The following is a 20696-nucleotide window of genomic DNA, read 5'->3' as shown; positions in this document are numbered from 1 at the left end:
AATAGGAAAGCCTTGCTTTGATAAACAACAAAAAGAATTCAGCTCACAGTTCCTGATTTTAAGAATATCCTATAAAAACTAAAAGATAGGGCATCTGCAAACTCACAGATGGTTTTGTCCTTCACTGGCAGCAATATTGGAAGAATACAGTTCTCATAAAACCCGTCTTATATTATACACAAAACTAAATTGCTAAGAAATATTTTTATATTGCTTTAATGTCATAATAAATAGCTAGATATCAATTCTGAAATGACTTGAAGCATATGCTTACCTGCCATACAGGAAGGGTAGCTGAATGGGAGTTGATACTTCAGGTGATAAAACTCATGACGTGGATGACTATTACCCTTGAACTCTTCATGGTAGCTCAGAAATGTCATCAGAAGCCTTTGCCTTCAGGAAAACAGGTATCTTCCACATGTAGGAATGGAGTACTTTTTTGTAAAGTTAATTTTAAAGGGATAAAGTCATCCAGAAAGAAGCAAGCTCCCCAGTATGTTTTTCTGCCAGCCTAAGGCCATGTTGTCGAAAGGCATTACTTCCAAGGGAGCCATAGAAAAGTAGTCATGGATAACATACATCCAGCATACGCAGCTTTCCAGAAAGCGACACAGATAAACACAAGACAGGGCCCCTATGGGATGCAGAACAAAAAGACTGAGTAAAACGAGGTGTCAGATTTCACTCTGACCTCTTCTGTTTGGGAATGCCGGCTTACAGATCTCAATATACCAATAATTAACTTCGGGCATCAGGAAAAAGAGAATAAATAACATCCATGACCTGATTTGAAAGTAGCTTTTTTTTTTACCTAGCACTAATTCTCTTTAAAAAAATAATCTCCTACAAGCTCTATCTTCTAGTTTTTAATTAGAAACTAAAAAACTAGATTCTAATAATCAGTAAATGCAGGAAAACATCTGTTCCTCCCACCCTTATAGCTGTATACAAAGATGCATTCCAAACCAGAAATTACTTCTTTGGTTTATCTTTAAAGAGGCGAAAGGTTGGTAAGAAAAATATTTGCTCCTGCATGCATAATTCTAAACAAACATTAAAAATATGGAAACATGCAAAATTATTATTTGGGGAGTCAGGATTAATAGACATAAAGACTAAAAAGAAGCAAGCCAAAAACCAAGTCACAAGTCTGCAAATAGGTTACATGTATCATAATTTTAAGCAGATGAGGAGTCCTATTAATTTCAGTGGCGTAGTTCAGATGCTTGCGGTTACACATTGTGTGATAATCTGCAAAAGACAGCTGGAGGCTGGCAGAGTTTACCTAGAACAGTTTACTCAGTTAGCAGGTTTTATCTTATTTTATATGACCACGAAAATTCTTAGAACTCTTAAGAGAAATAATTTAGTATGCTCCATTCTCCAGTAAATAGCTTTGACTTTGCACTGACTGATGCTACTTTCCTTGCAGTATCTATGAGACATATAAATACTTAATTTTAATAGGATTGCAAAAGATATATTTGAAGGACAGGGTGTATAAATCTTAAGTCAAGGAACCTGAAAAAAACCCAGACAATTAGTTGGAGGTACTGGTATTTGTCTTCAGCAGGCTGGACTCAAGTCTAATAATTTGTGCCATTGAACTTCGTTCAAAAGAAACTCAGAAAATGAGCATTATTCCTTTGGTAGCACTTCCAAGGTTTTATACTGGATACCACAATCTAACTGCCTTTTTGTTATGTCTGAAGAATAAAGATTAACAGACCTACAAAAAGGTTCTAATACTTCCGGTAAGAATTTAATTGATTACAGTAATTCTTTTAGTGTATCTATAATTCCAAGCATATACCTGTGTGTTAAATTTTATTAGGGATTCAGATCAAAATGGTTATAACTGTAAGAATGTACATGGTGACTGCTATAACAGAGATACTAAGGTAGACATATGCATGCCCTGGTGCTCTAATGAATACAGTGAGGTATACATTTTAGCATTATTAGGTATGAATTATATTAAGCATGCTCACTCCATTAAATATTGTCAATGTTTAATGGGTGTAATCTGAAGCGGTGAGTAGTACTGCAGTATTTGGTTTACATTTCAATTCACTGGTGAGTGCTCAAGTTTATTTAACCTAATGATACTAAAAGAAAACTGAAAATGCATTTGCCTCTACCTGAGGGTAGAACCAGTGTTCTCATCTTGAATTAGTTATGCATAAACAGAGAAAGACCATTAACATTTAAAATTAAGGAAACTTTTAAGAGTATTTTAATATGTCAGAATGCTGTGGGTTGAGTATTCATGCTAAATGTTTTAATGTAATACTAGAATGTTGTGTATTGAATATGTTGTAATAATTAAAGAAACAAACTTGGTTGGTTTTGCACTTTTAATGTGGGAAGATAATGAGAACAAGTACAAAAGCCATGAAAAAACAGCCTCTGGTGTTACCAGGCCAGCTCTCAGAGGGACGGAAATAAACTTGAGAAAGCCAAAACCACCTGGGTGAGGAATTCAGCAGCTGAAGAGGGACCATCTTTGAAGGACGGTGCTGCTGGAAGGCGGGATATGGAGTGATGCGGGCAGGGAACCCCACGAAGGGCCCAGCTCACGGCCGGCCATGGCGGCCGCAGGTAGCCCCTGCCTGCCTTGCCACAGCTCCTCTGTGCAATGAGGCGTTTTCTTCACCCTTCTTCCCTCCGGGAAGCTGCTGGCAGGCTACAGCTAGAGAGAGGTCTCACGCCTAATTTTAACAGCAGGAGACGGTTATGTGTGGAAAGCACAACTGGAAAAACGCGTACTGCCGAGGGAAGGGCGAGCGGGCGGCGGCCGGGGGGCTCAGGGCGCCGGGCTACCGTGGGGGCAAGCCCCACCGCGCCCAACCCCTCGCCGCCGCTGGTAGCTCCCTGTGCCGACCCCCGCCACAAAGACGCCCGGAGAAGCCCCTCCGCCACCACCCCGTGGGCCGGGGCCATTTGCCGCAGGCAACGCGGACCCCCGCAGCAACTCGCCGCCACCGGGTGCCTCAGGCGGGCAAAATGGCGGCGGTGGCCGAGGGGAGGGAAGAGAGGGCGGGAAGGGGAGGGGGCCGCCGCAGCAGCGAGGCCGGGCCTCGTCGCCGCCGTTAGCAGCCGCCTCAACCTTCCACCTCCCACGGCCCCACCGTCTTCAGCAGCGGCAGCCGCAGCAGCGGAGGGGCACCGCCGGTGGGGAGGAGCGCCCGTCTGTAGCCTGCGCCCTTCGCACTCCCTCAGGACAGCCTCGGGGCGGGAGGGGGTACCGCTCCGCCATCATTCCTACTCCTCCCGCCGCAGGCTCAGCCCCGTTCCCCTTCTCCCCCCTCCCCGCAAAGCCCCTGACCTGCTCCGAGCCCGGGCCAGAGGTAGGTGCCCGCCTCGCAGAGGCTTTTTACCGCGGCTGCCTCTCGCCGGCGCCGGTCGTTCGCCGCAGGGGCGCAGACACCCACCTGCCCGCTGCCCTTCCCTGGAGCCGGCAGAGGCGCCAGGGCCTCCCCGAAGCGGGAGGTGGGGGTAGGGAGCCGGCGGCCGGCCCGGCCCGGCCCGGCCCGGCCCGGCCCGAATGGCTCTGCCTGACCGGCGTTGCCTTCCCGTGGGTTTGCCCACCGGCCGTGCCTCGGCGGGTGCCTGGCTTCCCTTCCTCTCCGGAGTTGAAAACAGCAGAGGCTTTAGTTTTGGTCGCTTGGTTGATTATTTTAATTCCCGTTTCTGCAGAAGATCCAGGAGAGAGGTGGCTGGGTAGGAGGTATGGTGGCTCTGGTGGGAGCCCGTCTGGTCAGGTGCAGAGGTGTCTCGGGAAGGAGGTGCCTACAGCCCTTCCCAAAGGTGGTCCCAGGATGCTCTTCCCATAGCTGGATGGAGCTTGTGGACCTGAAACACTGCATCCCCGGTCTTGCTGCGGGATGAGGGCTGGCAGGGGTCCCCAGCCTGCTCGGTTGGAAGCTTGCCTGCAGTGCAACTGAACCGGATTCAGTTCTTCATAATTCTTCATAAAGAATGAAACTTTAACCATGGAGTAGAGGCGCGGGTGTCTGTGCACACAGGTGGGCTCGGGGCGCATCTGCATTTGCCTGGACAGGGGCTGTTGCAGCTCGCCGTGCGCCTCCCACGCTGGCATTCCTCCCTCCTGTGCTAGCAGGTGGTTTAAAACCGTTACTTAGTCTCGCATGAAAAGACCTGGAAGACCACTGAGGTGAGTATTTTTAAGCCTTATGTGCTTCAACAGCTTAGGTTGTTGTACAGAACTGTACACATGTTCTGTAATCCGCTTGAAATAAACCCAAACCATCAGTGGATGTGAAGGATGATGTTCAGACAAAAATTCATGGCCTCCAGTGAGTTTCTGTCTGAATTTGAGCAAGATCTGCTTTGTTTCTGTAATAAGGACACAGAGAGGCTACTGGGGGAGGGCAGGAACATGTTAAATTACTTTATGGTGTTAAAGTCCTTTTACTGTCCCTGTTACGATAGTCTAAGTTGCATGGATCCCTGCTGGTGATGACAAACTGTTGTGGTGGGGATTGTTTGGGTAACCAGGCAAGTTGTCAAAGTCAGGCCTGGCCTGTATGTTAGGAATGTATATTGAAGCCAGATCCTGTAAACACTCGCTAATGTGTGGAGTCTTGTTGCTAGGGCTTTGCACAGAAATGTCGAGACACGTGGGAGTGCCTCTTTGAAGTCCTAAATGTGCTACCTGACTATTTGGAAGCCAGGAGGATAGTCGAGTATATCATTTCCATAGTTCCTAAGCGTCAGTCATGGGATTTTAATTTATAAATAAACTCATATCTTTTTATGGCGCATTCTGGACTGTAGCCAAGTAGAACTATATTGTTTATGTGCGTACATTTTTGTGTCTCACACAAAGATGTCTGTTGTTTACATAGAAACTGTAAGAGAGATGTTTTGCTAACGTTTTGTTAGCGATATAAAGGCAAACACAAATGCAGACTAGAACTTGAAAGAAAACTAGCTTTTAGAGCAGAAGAACACAGCTGCCAGAAAACTTTCAAGGAAAACTATGCACCTTTTGGTTCTATGTTTCTTTTAAAACTCAGCTTCTGTCATTTCCGTGCATACAAATCGTCTACCGCATGGAACTTTCACAGCAACTTAGTTTCATGCCTATGTAGCTCTCTAAACTATTTCTTTTTCTAAACAAGATTGGATGAATTGTAATTTTTTTTTTAATTACATTTGAAATTTGTTTTTAGTTGGGTGTGTCCCTGTTACATTCTCAAATCCCTGAGCTGACTGCAATGAATTCCCCTCTCCATTGTCAACATGTGTCTTTTCCATTAAGACTGACTGCTACCTTCTCCTTCCCTTAAGAAACTTCCAATTTCTTGAAATAATATGACCAAAAAACCTCTGTGTTTTCAGTATTCTATGTTCAATGGTCTATGTGTAAAAATTCCAGTTTGAAATTCCAATTCGGAATTTTTACTTAAAAAATAATTCCACAGCCTACATGGAGACTACTTACGGAGCCTGTGGGGTCGTGCTTTGCATTGTGGAGTGTATTGACTTTGTGGACCCTGAATGCAAATTTGCGGTTGTGATAATGCATATGAATAGCTTTTAATCTTTCTCATTTGCACTGTTTCTAATTTATTCCCCTGATGTATCTCCCTACAATCAGGTGATTGATATCTGTTTAAATATAAGGAGTAAATTGTTCTCAGAAGTGACTAAAAGCATTTGGTGTTGTAGAAAGAAAAGATCACAGTAGTTTGGAAACTCCACGGCAGCTGAGTGTGTCATTTTTACTATATCAGCAGTGATGGCTAATAATCATTCATCAGATTATACAGGTCCGTAGAAGAAAGTCTTAATGTCAGTACTTGCACATCTGCTCATGTACACCAACACCTCTTTTGTTAGAATTATTATTAATGAAGTGTTTTGGCACTGCATTTTTATGCTGCTTTTTTGCCCTATTTCTTATCTTGAGTATTTCTACCTGTCATTTGTAGATTCTTGCTTTCGTGACTAGTAGCGTAAAACTATACTTTCATATCATAGTTACCATCTTTATTTTTGCATCGCCTTATCCTCTCTAAATGAATTCTATATCTGATTTCTATTTGATGATTCACTATAAATGTTTACAGGTAGCTTTCTTCCTTTTTTTTCAGCTTTCTCCACTGACATACAGAAGAATATATGCCGATTCTGCTACAGCTCATAAGTACTGTGTTTATTTTTTTTATTTTATATGTTTTAGGAAGCCTAAAGTGAACTGTTTATTTTGTCACGTATAGTGTTTAGTACAGTGAGATCCTGTTTGGCAGCTAGGCTGTGTAGGGATGACAGTAAAAATGGTGATGTTGAAAACAATTTTTAATGCTTCTACTAATTTTTTTTACATTTAGTTTATTTCATAAGGCTTTGATTTTTACAGGGACTTGGGGTGACTGTATCCTTGCATTTATGTGGCTATTCACTGAAATCACTAACTCTTCTGTTTGTATATGGAGATCCTTAACAGGATTAATTGGAATCAGAGGTCTGTGGCAAGATGTGATTGGATTCAGACCAGATGGAAAAAAATGTCAGTTTTAGAAAGGTTTCTGGTGTGGAGATGAGTTGGTTTTATCATATCCCAAGAAGAGATTATGTGTTTGTTGCGTAAAGCTTCAGATCGTGAACGTGTTCTTTATTTTAAAACAGAGTGTCTTTTTCCATTTTAGGTGTCTGCTTAGTAGTTGCATTCTGGCAGGCTCTGTGGGTGCTTTAGGATGATGTCTTCTAACACTAACGTGTGAGAATTCCGATAAATGAAAATGAATGGTAAATAAAAATAGGACAAAAGAATTCCCTGGTTAAGTTCTGAGTTCCAGCTTCAGTAATGTTTCTGTCTTTTTCTTTCTGTTCTCTTACAGGAAAAATGATATTCATCCAGCATTCCTGAACAATAAGAATGGGTCCAGATGTACCTCTGCTGAATGATTACAAACAGGAGTTCTTCTTGAAGCGCTTTCCACAGACTCTGCTGGGAGGTCCCCGGTTTAAGTTAGGCTATTGCGCCCCTCCTTACGTATACGTGAATCAGATTATTCTTTTCTTGACGCCATGGGTTTTGGGAGGAGTAGGAACACTTTTGTACCAATTAGGCATTATGAAAGACTATTACACTGCAGCACTTTCAGGAGGACTGATGTTTGTTACTGCACTTATCCTTCAGATGACAAATCTATATGCAAAACAGAAAACAGCGAGAGTAGAAAGAATGCAAATTCAGAATACCCTAACGGATGAAGATGAGTTTGAATTTTCCAGCTGTGTAGGTTCAGAGACAGTAAAATTTATTATTCCTGGCAAGAAGTATATAATCAACACTGTGTTTCATTCCCTTCTGGCAGGGGTGTTGTGTGGGTTGGGAACTTGGTATTTGCTGCCAAACAGAATAACCTTGCTGTATAGCAACATCGGAGGAACTGTTATGATCTTTGTATTTGGATGGGTGACTGTATGTATAGGAGAGTATTCGTTAATCATAAACACGGCTACCGAAACAGCTACTTTCCAAGCACTGGATACTTACGAAATCACTGCTCTGATGAGACCTTTCTATATTTTTGTCTTTATTGCAGTGGATCTTGCACACAGGTAAACCTAATATGATGTTTAGCTAATAAAAGTAATGGTTATTCTATATGTTTTTGATGAGAAAGATGAAATGATTCTTGTGAGGGAAATTTATTTTGAGATTTTAATCAACTGTAGGAACTCCAAAGAAAGAAACTAGGAGAGTGTATGGTAGAAATTAATGCTCTACGTTGTGCATAAAAGGTTATTGTTAAAATTTTAGTGTTCCATGGAAATTAGGAAGAGAAGTTTCTAAGTAAGGGAAAGCTAAAAATATCTTCTAGTGTCAATTTCAGTATTTTTCTACAAGAGCATTTGCAGCATCATCCTTTAAAGGGTATGTTTTCAAAAAACAGGTTTCTGATCTGGAACTGTAGATCTAAACACTGCAAACTTCAGGAGCACTGGATGTATATCCAGATTTCACCCTGGCATATTTTCTAATTTAATCTCTTGCAAAAGGATTGCAGAGAGTCATAAATTACAGGCAAAAAAGGACCATAAATCTGGTTTTAATTAGTGGATAAGCAAATGTGAACATTGCTGTATTTCTGTTATACGGGTTTTGAACTTGGATTTTTAAATGCTTTTGTAATACAAAAGAACAATGTCAGTCTACAAATGGGAGACTTTTATATTTCCACTTTTCAGATGAGTGTCTTAGTTAAAGTATTTGTAGAATCTCTTCAAGCAAGATGCTTTTAGATTTACTTCATGCATTCTTTCATCATGTCGGATGATATTTCTATCACTTTGTCACACGTACATATTTTATGGTTGGGATACTTCAAATGCATTTTTAAAAAGGCACACATTTGATTTTACTAGTTTTGCACTTGGAGATGTCTTTGTTAATGATTTACCCTAGTTGCCTCTTCAGTTTGGATATGAAAATTATACTTGTGGTCTTTGACCCCAAATTCTTTTGTAGAATTTCCTGAGGAGAAAATTCAGACATTCTTTAAATTCCTGACAAAATTCCTTTGAAGCTTGCTTACTTATTTAGTAAGAAGTAGAGAGAAACTAAATACCTTAGCAGTCCACCTTTAACTTAATTAGCTAGCTGGTGAACTATGTGTGTCTTAGAATTTATGCAGATTTCTAATACTGATCTTTGTATTTTTACAGGAAGATTTTTCATACTTCTGTGTACAAAATAACATTTCATATGCCTAAAGAGAGTTTACCTCTTGGTGTACAGGCAACATGCCAGTCCTTTCATGGTTAAGACTTACATCCTGAGTCTTAGACTTGCATAAAGTTTCGCTTTTGTAATTCTGAAAAAATACTTAGCATTTTTTTGTTTAACAGTCAAGGTCTTGGAGCCTGTGGACCTTTCTTCTTTGCACAAGTATTCCTTGAGTGCATTAGCACAACGGTATCAAAACAATTAGGATACTTGCATCACTTGATTTATCTGCTTAATCTGAAGGCTTCAAATCTTTTGAATGAAAAATTAGCCTGTGTTCTGGTGCTCTAATTAGTGTATTACTGCCTCAAGCAGAAATGTATGTCCTTATGTTTACTTTCAGAAGATACTAGTTGAGGTTTTGTAGATTGACTATGTAATATTTATACTTCTGGATTTGCTGTAGTAGTTAAACGAAAAGTCTTTCCCCACATCAGTTATCTTTTCCTTCACAGAAGTCAAATACATTTCTTCTTTTATCCAGGTTTGCTGTCAACACAGCCATTCTAGAACAGACAAACCAGATTTTGCACATCGTATTTCTTTTTCTGCCGTTCTTATGGGCAATGGGAATTCTGCCCCCGCTTGATGCACTTTTTCTATGGGGAATGGAACAACTCTTGGAGTTTGGACTAGGAGGTTCACCTATGTCAAGTAACACAAAGTAAATGTTGTTTATATAATTGTAAAATATATCAATATTGTTTATAACCTTTTTTCTTTTCAAGCAAATCTTTTTTATTTTCTCCTTCACAGGTTATTAGTAATGTTTCTCATTTCTGCTGGAACAGCAATAGCATCGTATTTCATTCCCAGCACTCTCGGTGTGATCCTCTTCATGACTGGATTTGGGTTCATACTGAGTCTTAACCTAAGCGAGATTGGTTTTGCCTTCAAACACACCATGATCAGCCATTTAGCCTCCAGCAAATCTAAAAATATGCACAGAGGTCTTAGAATACAATTCGGGTGGAGGGAATTTATTTTTTATTTGACTGTGTTGATATTTGCTCTCATAGAAGCTAGCCTGCTGCATCAATTTGCAGGCTTTTCATCATTTTCCAAAGCCAGTCCTCAGGCTATAGCGAGTTACATTCTGATCGTATTACTTATAATTATGTGGATTCTTAGAGAGATTCAGAGAGTGTACTTGTTTGGAGTCTTCCGAAACCCCTTTTATCCAAAGGATGTCAGGACTGTGACTGTGTTCATGGAGAAGCAAAGAAGGCTAATGAAAGTTGGTGTTGTCAGGAGGATTTTACTAACTCTAGGTAGGAATACGTGCTGTCTGTTGTTTGTTAGATGATGCTTGTAGGGAGATTGAAACAACACTAGAATTACTGTATGTGCAAGATTCTATGAACTCTAAGAAAAACCAAGTAGCTGGAAATACTTGTTGATGCTTTGCTGAATTGTGCATTGAGGTCAAAATTACTGGTTCAGAATATTTGGAAGTGATTAGTGATTTTTTTTTTTAATTTCTTTTTTATGGGTAAACCTAAAAAGTTGAGCTTTTGAAAAGCCCATCTCAGAAAGCAAGGCCTTGTAAAGGATTTTAGTTATAACATCAGTACTCACTTTTGAAAAAATGGCTCTTGTAGAGTTTTTTACAAGGTACTCGGAAACAAAAGTGAGTTGAGAGTCTTCAAGCTGACTAAGTATTTGGTTCTTACAACTTGCTAGTAAAGGGAACAGTCTCCTTTCTGGTAGGTTAGGAACAGATGTAATTACTTTGGGGGAAGCAAAATTTGATCTAAATTAATTTTATAAAGAAGCATCAGTTTGGGTAAGTGGATTGATGAGTGCAACTCCCATGTTTATTTTTACTTATATGAGTATTCCCGTTCTCTTGGGGAAACAAACAACAAAAAAGTAATAGCAAGTAACAACTGAGCATCGACATAAATGTTTGCTGTCTTGGGCAGTTAGTCCAAATATGCTGTTTGATATCCTGGAAGTTTAACACGAAAGGAATTTGTAATAATAAAGGGAAGAGTTCCCTTTTTTACACCAAGATTTCCATTCTGCAATAAGACTGCTTACCTCTATAGACTTTTATTATGTTTTTGAAAACAAATCAATTATTCTTTTATTTCAATTACAGTGTCTCCGTTTGCTATGATAGCATTCCTGTCACTAGACCGTTCGCTACAGAATCTTCATTCTGTGTCTGTTTGCATTGGATTCACAAGAATATTTAGGATGGTAATTTGAATTTTAAATACGTTAGCCTAAAAAATTCTCTTCTACATGATTTAAGTATTAAGGTGACTTGGAAGAAATATTCCAGGTCATGAAATCAGAGATAGATAAATACATTTTTAAATGTATGTCTAACATATCTGTATTTTAGGTCTGGCAGAATACAGAAAATGCCCTGCTGGACATAGTGGTCATGTCAATAGCACAAATGTTGGTGTTTAATCCAGACCTCTGGTGGAACAGGAGCCTTGATACAGGAATCAGACTCTTGCTGGTAACTGTCATAATGCAAATTTAAGCAGATAGTTGTCACTTGAAGTCTTTGTTTCCTTGCCTTCCCCCATTAGAGATTTACACAGTCCAGGACCTAGCAAACAGAAGCTAAAAAGCTGTGTACTAAGATCTACGTTCTAATACCACTCAATGATAATCACACTTTATTTTCTTAAAATTATTGTAGATAAGACAGCTTTGGCAGTGCTAAATATGATATGATACAGGATACAAATAAACGTGCCTGTTGTACGTATCTTGCAGGTTGGTATCCTACGGGATCGGCTGCTTCAGTTTGTCTCAAAGTTGCAGTTTGCCATAGCTATTCTTTTGACATCGTGGACAGAGAAAAAACAACGTCGTAAATCTACTGCCACCTTAATCGCACTCAATGTCGTTTTCTTCCCGATCCTGCTGACCTTTGTCGCCATCTCTGCACTCCTTTCTTCTCCCTTGCTGCCACTCTTCACGCTACCGGTATTTTTGATTGGGTTTCCTCGGCCCATCCGAAGCTGGCCAGGACCTGTGGGCGCTACAGCGTGTGTTTGCTCTGATACCGTGTACTACCAGCAGATGGTTCCAAGTCTGGCTGTTGCTCTGCAGTCTGCACTAGCAGCCGGTAGCCTAGGTAGGTACGCTAGCAACACTGTGAAGGAATGTAGCTAAATATTTTAGGAAACATGATTTTGCTGGAGAGCAGGAGAATCACAGCATCTGATTTAAACCATGTTTCACTGCGTAGGTTAAATCTGATATTCAGAGATTATTCACTTGAGGAAAAAAGTGATTACTTTTATCATTCTTGTACATCTCTACTTGTTACATTCTTGTAAAAAAATAATGCTGGTTTGTTATCTTTTAAAATAAGGAGAAACTAAATGGTGATGAAGCAGTATCAATCCTAATCTTTTTATACTGACCAAAAAGATGGTATGCACTCCTCCCACCTAATTGGAGGCAATAAATGGAGGTGTTCTCCTGACAGTCAGTGGAGAGGAAGAGGTGTGTCAAACGACTTAATGTCGTATCTTGTGCAGCTGGTTAGGGTATGGTTGTAACAGGACTCGTGGTCTTAACGCCTGTGAAAGCCATCATGATGGGTATTGCACAGAGCTACATAAAGAGAGGTGAAGAAATGTTGAGTCGTTTTCCCAGCTGGAGACAGAATAAGAGTTAAAACTGCAGGCTTGTTTTCTTGAGAAACAGTCTTTGTGTAACCTGAATAATCAAAGGATCGTTGCCCTTAGACCAGAGGCAAATATTTACGTAAGCCTCTTAGAAAATGGCTTATGACTAGAAAAAATGGACTAATATTTGAAGACAGTGGAAGTTAACTTTAATCATGCCTTTCTGAAGGCTATATGCAAGTGCTTTACTAGGAAATGTCTGCTGCGATTTTAGTACTGGCGTAGAGAAGAGGTATTAAAAAACTAGGAAGCTCTTTGCGTCTAAAGAGGAGGGACACTTCAGTTAGTCTACTGCATCAAGCCTATCTATTTTTTATAATAGATATATAATATTTATAGCTATCTGTTTATCTATTTTATAGATATACATATATTTTATATATATATTTCCCCATTGCCATCATGACTCTGGTGGCATGTATGCTTCAGATTAAATAATTTAAAAGACTAGTCTTGAAGGGGAAAATGTCTCTTCTTTAATGGAAAAATCTGTGAACGAATGTCTTCAAGCAAGAAAAAACATGGTGTTCTCAGACAAGTTCAAAATTATGAGGTATCACTTTGTGTGCCTTTATTTTAATTTAAAACCATACTTTCTTCTGTGTAAAGGAGTTTTAGTAGCTTTAACAGCTAGCAAGAAAAGAATTAAAATCTTTGCAAAATGTTAGCAAGAAAATGCACTTCATTAGCTCAGTGGGATAGAAAAGGTTACTTAAATTTTAACTACAGCCTAATGGTTGGTTTCATTGAGTTCATCTTACAACATTCTAAAAGTAAAATTCTCTGCAAGTGAGTGGTCACTTGGACATGAGTGACAGCAGAAGCAGGTCATAAACTGGCAGCAAATATCATGCTTAAGAACAGCACCATTGTATTGGAGAAGTTGAGGGTGGTCTCTAACTTAAAAGAGCTACAGTATAACCACCAGTTGTAAGGGAGTTGGGCACTGCACTTTGTATTGAAATAGGTAGAAGAGAGGAAAAGTACCTTTTTTTTTTGACATCTGAGTTTTACAGTGAGAGCCAGATTGTGGGATTTGTGAGTACTAATTACTTTGATGGCATGATCTGAAGTTGTTCAGAACTTCATTTCCAAATTCCAGTTTATTTTCTGTGGCTGTATTTTTGGTGATGTCAGACTTAATACAGTGGGATCAGATCTATTCTACACACACAGACACACCAAGGTATTTCAGAAAGACTACAGACGATTTCTGCCGTACCTACTGTTGGTGTTCAGTGTGTACGATACTGGTTCACAAATCTTGAACGATGAGCCGGTGCTCTTGCTCTGCCCCTATTTATGTATCTGTACCATAGGAGTGATACTATGTCATTCGTAAGCTGGCACTTGAGCGGAATCATTTACAGTCTGGATTTTGCATCCTAAGGGATATTTTCTAATCATTCTGGAATACAGAGAAGTCAGTTAGGAAGTGGTAGTGTAGGTAACAAATCCGGTTCAGTTACATTTTTATTTCCCCCATACTAAATAAACTTCGTACTCCACAGCAGATAGGGCCAGTAAGATACTCATGTGCTAGATGGTGATTCTTTAATGTATTCGGCAGTCATAAGAATTTTAGATCTCCAGGTGACAGTAGTGGGAACTGTGCGGTTGGAAATGCAGTCAAAGATGAACTTTAATCATGAAAGTCATGTCTGCACCGGGAATGGAGGGTGGGTTGCTTAACCCCAGTCCTGTACGAATATTGTAGTCCCACAGTTCTGTGAGGGTTTCCCAGTTCTCCACAGCTTTTCAAAGATAGCACTACAATTTGAAGATCTAGCTTTGCAGCTAGTTTCTTTAAGATTCTAGGGTACTAGTTAGCCAGTTTTAACTGATTCTGGTGTTGATGCAGAAATATTTTGTGTTTGCAGTTGAATTCCTCAGTTGGCATGTAGAAAAGATTTTCACCAATATAATACCACAGTAACACCATAGGTTTTGTTTGGCTTTTTGTCTTGTCCAGGTCTCTCTCTACCTGGATCACATTACTTGTGCCGTTTTCAGGATAGACTGATGTGGATATTGGTGCTAGAAAAAGGCTTCACTTACTGTGGTGTTAACATTAAGGTAACTGCATGCTAAGGACAGACATAATAATGTTTTGAAATCATGCAAACATTTTGCTGTATAACATTTCAGCAATATAACTACCTGACGTTACAGTCATTTTTTTTAAGATGAGTGTTATTGCTACATTAACTAATCTCGCAACTGATGTGCTTAGCAGATGTGACATTTTTTATCATCTAGCTTGTGACACATCTTTAATAAGCTGGCTAATAAGATCTGCATGAGGCAAAGATTTATTTTTTTAAGACATTGATCTGTGTCTAACATTGTAGTGAGCGCTTTGCTATTGCTGTTGTCTCTAGTTAGATTTGTAGGTTCAGTTGTGGAAACACTGACAATGGAATGTACCTTTATTTGTTCAGAAAAATTTTGTTGCAAGAAAACAGCTTGCTAGCATTTAAGGGTATGTACTGGTGAAGACTAAAACCAAATTGTTTTCATTTATGCTTTAGGGGCTAGAATTGCAGGAAACATCCTGTCATGCTGCTGAAGCTCACAGAGTTGATGAAATTTTTGAAATGGCCTTTGAACATCAGGAGCACACAAAGATTCTCTCTCCTAATCACCATTTCGGACACATTTTGACTCCTTGTACTGTTCTACCTGTGCGGCTGTATTCCGATGCCAGAAATGTGTTATCTGGAATAATTGACTCTCATGAGAATTTAAAGCAACTGAAAGATGATTTCATTAAAGTGCTCGTATGGATGCTTGTCCAGTATTGTTACAAAAAATCAAAAACATGGGGAAGCCCAGGCAATGCCGACGAGAACAAAAAAGGATCGTTTCCAGAAAATCAGCATAGCGGTGCAGTAGAGAGGTCCAGACCTCTGAGGGAAGAAGATAGCTTTAGTGTTGATACAATTGAGGACTGGACTGATGACAGTGACATTTTTGATCTTGAACCCAGTGGCAGAATGAAAGACAGAAAAGAACCTGGGCAGTTGGGAATGACACCAAAAGTACATCTGTCTATTCCAGGATCTGTAGAAACACAGAGCCAAGATGGCCCACAAGAAATGTTACCAGAAGATAAATTATACAGGGCTGTTGCGCTTGGGCTTCCAGCTGTAGACAAAGGGAAACAGCAAGTTGTACCTCAGGTTGAATTTAGTTGCTGTTACTCAGAGCTACTGAGCATCCCTGAAGAATGGAGAACAGCCCCAGTGCCTACTTCCAAGGTCAATGAGATGAGGCAGAGGTTTCCAGAAGAATGGTACCATTTTATTTTGAGTCAACTGGACTTTTTTCATCTGAAAGAAAAGCCTTCCAATTTACTTGAAGACCTTATGAAAGATAAAGCTTTGAAAGACTTATACATCCACGGAGTATTGTCGTGTTGTTTTGGTCTGTTTGGACTGGATAACACCGTGCCTGCTGCGAGCCATGTGTTCAGAGCGTACACTGGTGGCATTCCATGGTCTGTTGGTTTGGACTGGCTAACTGGCAAACCGGAGCTGTTCCAGCTTGCATTAAAAGCATTCAGGTAAAAGAAAAATAATTCCTTGGATTATAAAAATGATATAAAGAGCCTTTTGCTTTGAAGGGCAGCCTCGCTTCACTGAGAGTAGTTCATGTTAAAACTGTATCACTTAAATGTTTTTGTAGCTTCTTCCTACACAAATATTGCCTGTGACCCCAGGCAGCGAAGACTGACATGGAGATGCCTTCTGCCTTCCCTGCCCCACAGCAGCTGCCGCCGGCACTGCAAATCCACCGTGTTACGTGCGGAGAAACAAACCCGTTTTCATTGTCCCCATAATCTGTAAGAGAATTGTGATGGATTTAGATGTTCGGCACATCTCATTATCAGGCAGCAGTAACAGTGTTTGAGGTGAATGAAGGATGTTTAAGCTAATGTGTTTTACATCTGGGTGAGCTAAAAGCCTCCCCATATTAACTTCTAGTGACTCAGCTGACAAGCGGTAACTTAGGAAGTTGCTAGTGCTCCGTAACATTAGACGTTGCCTTCCTGCCTTTTCTAGCCTGAAGAGGCTTGCTTTCTCCTGTCTTTTGCTGCACTACTTACTGTATGGCTTTTCATACCTTTCAGATACACTTTTAAGCTTATGGTTGACAAAGCAAGCCTGGGTCCCGTTGAGAACTTCAAGGAGCTGGTTAACTGTTTGGAAGAATATGAAAATGATTGGTACATTGGGTTGGTATCAGATCGTGAGTGGCAGCAAGCGGTTCTGCAGGAAAAGCCGTACCTTTTTTCACTGGGGCATGACCCAAACATGGTAAGAAGAAAAATTACTAGTAAGCAAGGTGGTTTTCTTCTCTGCTGCTTTTTTTTTTTTCTTTTTCATTGTGTTCCAAAAGATGACTGCTATGCAACCAAAGTTTGTTTGTGCTAGACGGGAGCTGACATCGCTGTTGTTGAAAATCGCAGCGTGTTGTTCTTCAGATGCAGCAGTATTTCTTGACTGTCTTCCTAGGTGGAAGAGTTGAACTGAGACTAGTTCATACACTTTGCCATTTTAAAAGGGATGATATTAATAGAATGTAGCCCCAAAGCTTGATTTAGTGCTTTGTAACCCAAATGCTTGTGTATCTTCTCAGAGAATGTACTGAACATCTTGATCTGTTTGTTCTTAAAGGGAATTTACACTGGGCGAGTCCTCACTCTTCAGGAATTGCTAGTACAAGTGGGAAAGCTTAATGACGAAGCTGTCCGAGGTCAGTGGGCAAATCTGTCCTGGGAGCTGCTGTACGCTACAAATGATGATGAGGAACGCTACAGCATCCAGGCACACCCCGTTCTTCTGCGAAACCTTACTGTGCAAGCTGCGGACCCACCTCTTGGCTACCCCGTTTATTCATCTGAACTTCTGCATCTGCCTTTGTTTTAGAACGTCTGCAGCACTTTATTTTTTTATATTATTAGTATTCTTTTGTATTTTCCATCTGCATGTCGGGAATCAAACGCTCGTGCTACATTTATACACTACAAATAAGATTTTACTCTCAAAATGGCGTTGGCAGGGGTGCCAGGCCAGTGCACGTAACTTGCACAGAAGTGGTGCTAGCCAGAACCTTCAGCGGGCAGGAAGTTTTGAACTGTTTTCTTGCTGCTGGAACATGTGAGACACCATTGCCTGTGTGGCTGACAAGCCAGGAGATGCTGAAATTCTCTTCTCCAGTTTAGAGAAGAGCAGCATAATTCTAATCGCTATTTTTGGTGCATTCTGATTTTTTTAATTATTATTTCTTTTTAATAGTTGGACAGGTGACTTGCACTGACAGGTTACAGCTCCCTGTAGTACCGTCAAGCGCAGAGGTGGTAACCAATGTGTACATCTGACTATTTATATAAATTTTTTATTATTCTGGCCATTTTATATTGGACTGAGTTCAGTTTTAGCCTTTGTTACATTGTATGACTTCAGCTGATCTTCCTTAGCTGTAGTAAGTTATCAGCTATGCGTTAACCAAGTAAGTTGTAAGGGACAATTTTTACCAAAGCAGTTGTTTTGGGGGCAAAGGGAATTTATATAAAACAGTGTGCATTCTGACACGTTAATAACCTGTGTGACCTACTGATGGAAATAAACGTGTAATTAGGGGAGAGCAGGAATTTAAGTCCAATGGATTAATTCTATTTCCCTCTTCCAATATCCATGTATTTTACATATATATAAATATATATGTTGCTTTTTGCATCCTGTGTCTGCATCATGAACCAGTCTTCCACAAATCCAGTGACAGCTTGATGATGATGATGATGGGGTGGAGTCTGGCTGTCTGTGCCAGAATTAATTCTTTTTTATTATTATTATTTTTTAACCTTACCTGAGCTTAGAACAGATTTGGCAATTGGTTTGTAATGGTACAGGTCTCCTTGAAACCACATCTGGGTCATCTCTCCAGTGGCTTGTTTACCCTCTTCGTTCCCAGCAGTCATTCGCACATAGATGTGTTTTCTCTGCAGATCAGTAGTTACGGCGTCGTTACTGCTGGCACATGCCCAACAGGGTGTAGGGAATTGTCTGTCTTTAATCAATTTAAATCAGATCTGCTCCGTCACTGAATTAGTTCTCGTTTAGAACACCCAGAGTTCTATAATTTGGCGCATGTTTATTACTTTTACTCCTCACCTTTAAGACCTTTTTGTATCAGATAAAATTTGTCACAGGACTGTGCGCTGTGTACTTGGCTGTTAGCCGGTCCTTTTGATCAGTGACCATAAATGATTTCACAAAAAATACGCAAACCTTGCAGTGGAGTTCAGAGGTGGTAAGGAAATGCCTGTCAGGCTCCGGGGTGTAACACTTCAAAGTACAGAATGAAATTCACACAGAACGTTAATGGAAGCAGCTTTTAGAAGGTGATTGTTTGGTGTGTGGGAGCATAAATAACAAAGTGCTAATAACCTCACATCACCTTGCTAGGCCATGAACTGTGCCTGGAAATATGGAGTCATGGAAGGGGCTTTAGGGAGCACCTATTTCAGCTCCCTCTGAAAGGAACTACTCCTGGCAAACATTTAATCCGATTTAAAACTTTCAATACCAGGAGTAGCGTGAAGTCATCAAGTAGTTCGCTCCAGTTCTTTGCTGTTCTTGCAGCAGTTGGGAAGTCTGGGTTTTTTCCTAAATCTAATTAAACCTCCCTGCCTTGTTGTAAGCCTCTTACTACTTGTCTGCTCTATGGTCACAGAAAATTTAATTACCTTTTTTTTTGCAGCAGCAGTCTTTTATTTGACAATGGCTGTAATTTCTGCCCTCACACTTTGTCTCCTGTAAAGCGAATACACTAGTTGAGGAAAAAAAAGCCTGAAGAGAGCTGTGATCCTTTTCTCTTGCTTTCCTCTGGCTCTCTCCATCTGGTACCCAGCCTTCTTGAAGAGTGTTGCTGGGAACTGGCCCTGGTGTTCCAGCAGGGATCTCAATTGGTACCAGATGGAGGAACAGAATCAGTGACGTGCAGAATTCCTGTTTCTGCCCAGGAATGTGGAGCTGGGCTCTAATGTGCCGTAACATCCCATCCCCTGCTATGGCAGGCAGCATGTCCTGCCGCTCCTTCGTCCTTAATATACCGAGCCAGTTCACACGTTCCAGTTGTTTTGCGACAGGATGGCCCTGACTCGTTTTCTGCCACCCGCTTTAGATTCTTGTTTTTTGGCAGAACCACTAGTTGCAGCCTCTGGTTCTGAAGCACAAATTTGTGCAGCTTGAGTATAAGCATGTTGTTTTGTTTGCATGCTCTTGAACTCTGCCCTTGTTTGTTTTGGAGCTTTTCTCCGATTTATCAGGAATTTAGAGCACCTTCAAGCCTAGTCTCATCTGCAGCTCTTGTAAGCACGATACATGCTGCTATTTGGATTACCAATGCAATACTAGTACTAGACATTTAGGACTGCGCTTAGGGCAGGCCACGGCACCATTCTCCTGTGTGGCCACCGAGAGCCGCTCTGCGTTCCCCAAGCAGCTGCATGCATCCACGTTACTGTGACTCCTGCCAACAGCCGCCAGCGTTACAGACGGCCATGTCCAGCACACAGAGGTAAGCGGCAGACACTTGCATTAGGGCTTCAGAGAACAACTCTTATTTAACAAGATCAGTTTTAAGGTACTCATCTAACAAACGTTCCGTGCTTATTAGAGGATTTTCACCCCCTTTTCTTGAGCCTTTTGTAAAAATGTTAAGTTCTGGAGACTCTCTGCCATTTGTGTCCTGTAAAGCAACAGGAATGTTTAACGGAACAAAGGAGTGGGGAAGTGATGGTCTCAAATGGCCAATGCTTTGTCCGTTTTGGAAAGAGTCTACTTTCTGCATTTTCCTTGACCATCAGCTTCCTCTCTGAACGAGGTAATTTTGTCACCACCCGGTCCCTGTCACCTCTACTGTCGCTCCTTCTATGCACGTCCTTTGTGTGCTGCAGCAGCAAAGGCACAGGCCATGAGGGTGGGTCTGTGTTCACATGTCCAGCAGCAACTGTCCTTTGATCAAGCAAGAGAAGCGAACAACTCTTTAAACACAAAAGCTTACCCTTTTTTTTTGGTAGAGAAAAAGCACAAAAACCTGTACGTAACTGAGAGAGCAAACCTTCTGCTGTGTGCAATACTGCCAAATCTTCTGTGGATTAGAAGATGGAAGCTAAAGCATCCTGTGACCATCATCTGCGCGCGTGCTGTGTTAAAAGTAGCTGCGTTTTGTCATGCAGCCATTCTGCTGCCTCGCTAACT

The 20696-nt window shown here is 40.8% G+C and overlaps 1 protein-coding gene across 5 annotated transcripts; it reads left to right on the top strand.

The window, feature by feature from the left end:
- Window positions 1-3141: 3141 nt before the first annotated feature.
- On the top strand, window positions 3142-18170 carry PCNX4 (pecanex 4). 5 transcript variants are annotated; one of them, XM_075104188.1, is made up of 14 exons: window positions 4014-4180; window positions 5701-5801; window positions 6126-6178; window positions 6681-6780; window positions 6873-7599; window positions 9252-9431; window positions 9899-10038; window positions 10872-10972; window positions 11121-11243; window positions 11507-11870; window positions 14402-14505; window positions 14961-15994; window positions 16562-16748; window positions 17109-18170. In XM_075104188.1, exons 5-14 carry the CDS (start codon window positions 6911-6913, stop codon window positions 17358-17360), a joined length of 3174 nt encoding a protein of 1057 aa, XP_074960289.1. In that variant the 5' UTR covers window positions 4014-4180; window positions 5701-5801; window positions 6126-6178; window positions 6681-6780; window positions 6873-6910; the 3' UTR covers window positions 17361-18170. The 5 variants fall into 5 exon arrangements, with proteins under 5 accessions (XP_074960286.1, XP_074960289.1, XP_074960284.1 ...); XM_075104183.1 differs by having other exon boundaries at window positions 9524-10038; XM_075104185.1 differs by lacking the exons at window positions 4014-4180; window positions 5701-5801 and adding an exon at window positions 3142-3353 and having other exon boundaries at window positions 9524-10038.
- The last annotated feature ends 2526 nt before the right edge of the window (window positions 18171-20696 follow it).

The sequence above is a fragment of the Phalacrocorax aristotelis genome, chromosome 9, assembly GCF_949628215.1.
Source record: "Phalacrocorax aristotelis chromosome 9, bGulAri2.1, whole genome shotgun sequence".
In the NCBI taxonomy this organism is placed as follows: Eukaryota; Metazoa; Chordata; class Aves; order Suliformes; family Phalacrocoracidae; genus Phalacrocorax; species Phalacrocorax aristotelis.
This window is presented reverse-complemented; position numbering and strand designations above follow the sequence as displayed.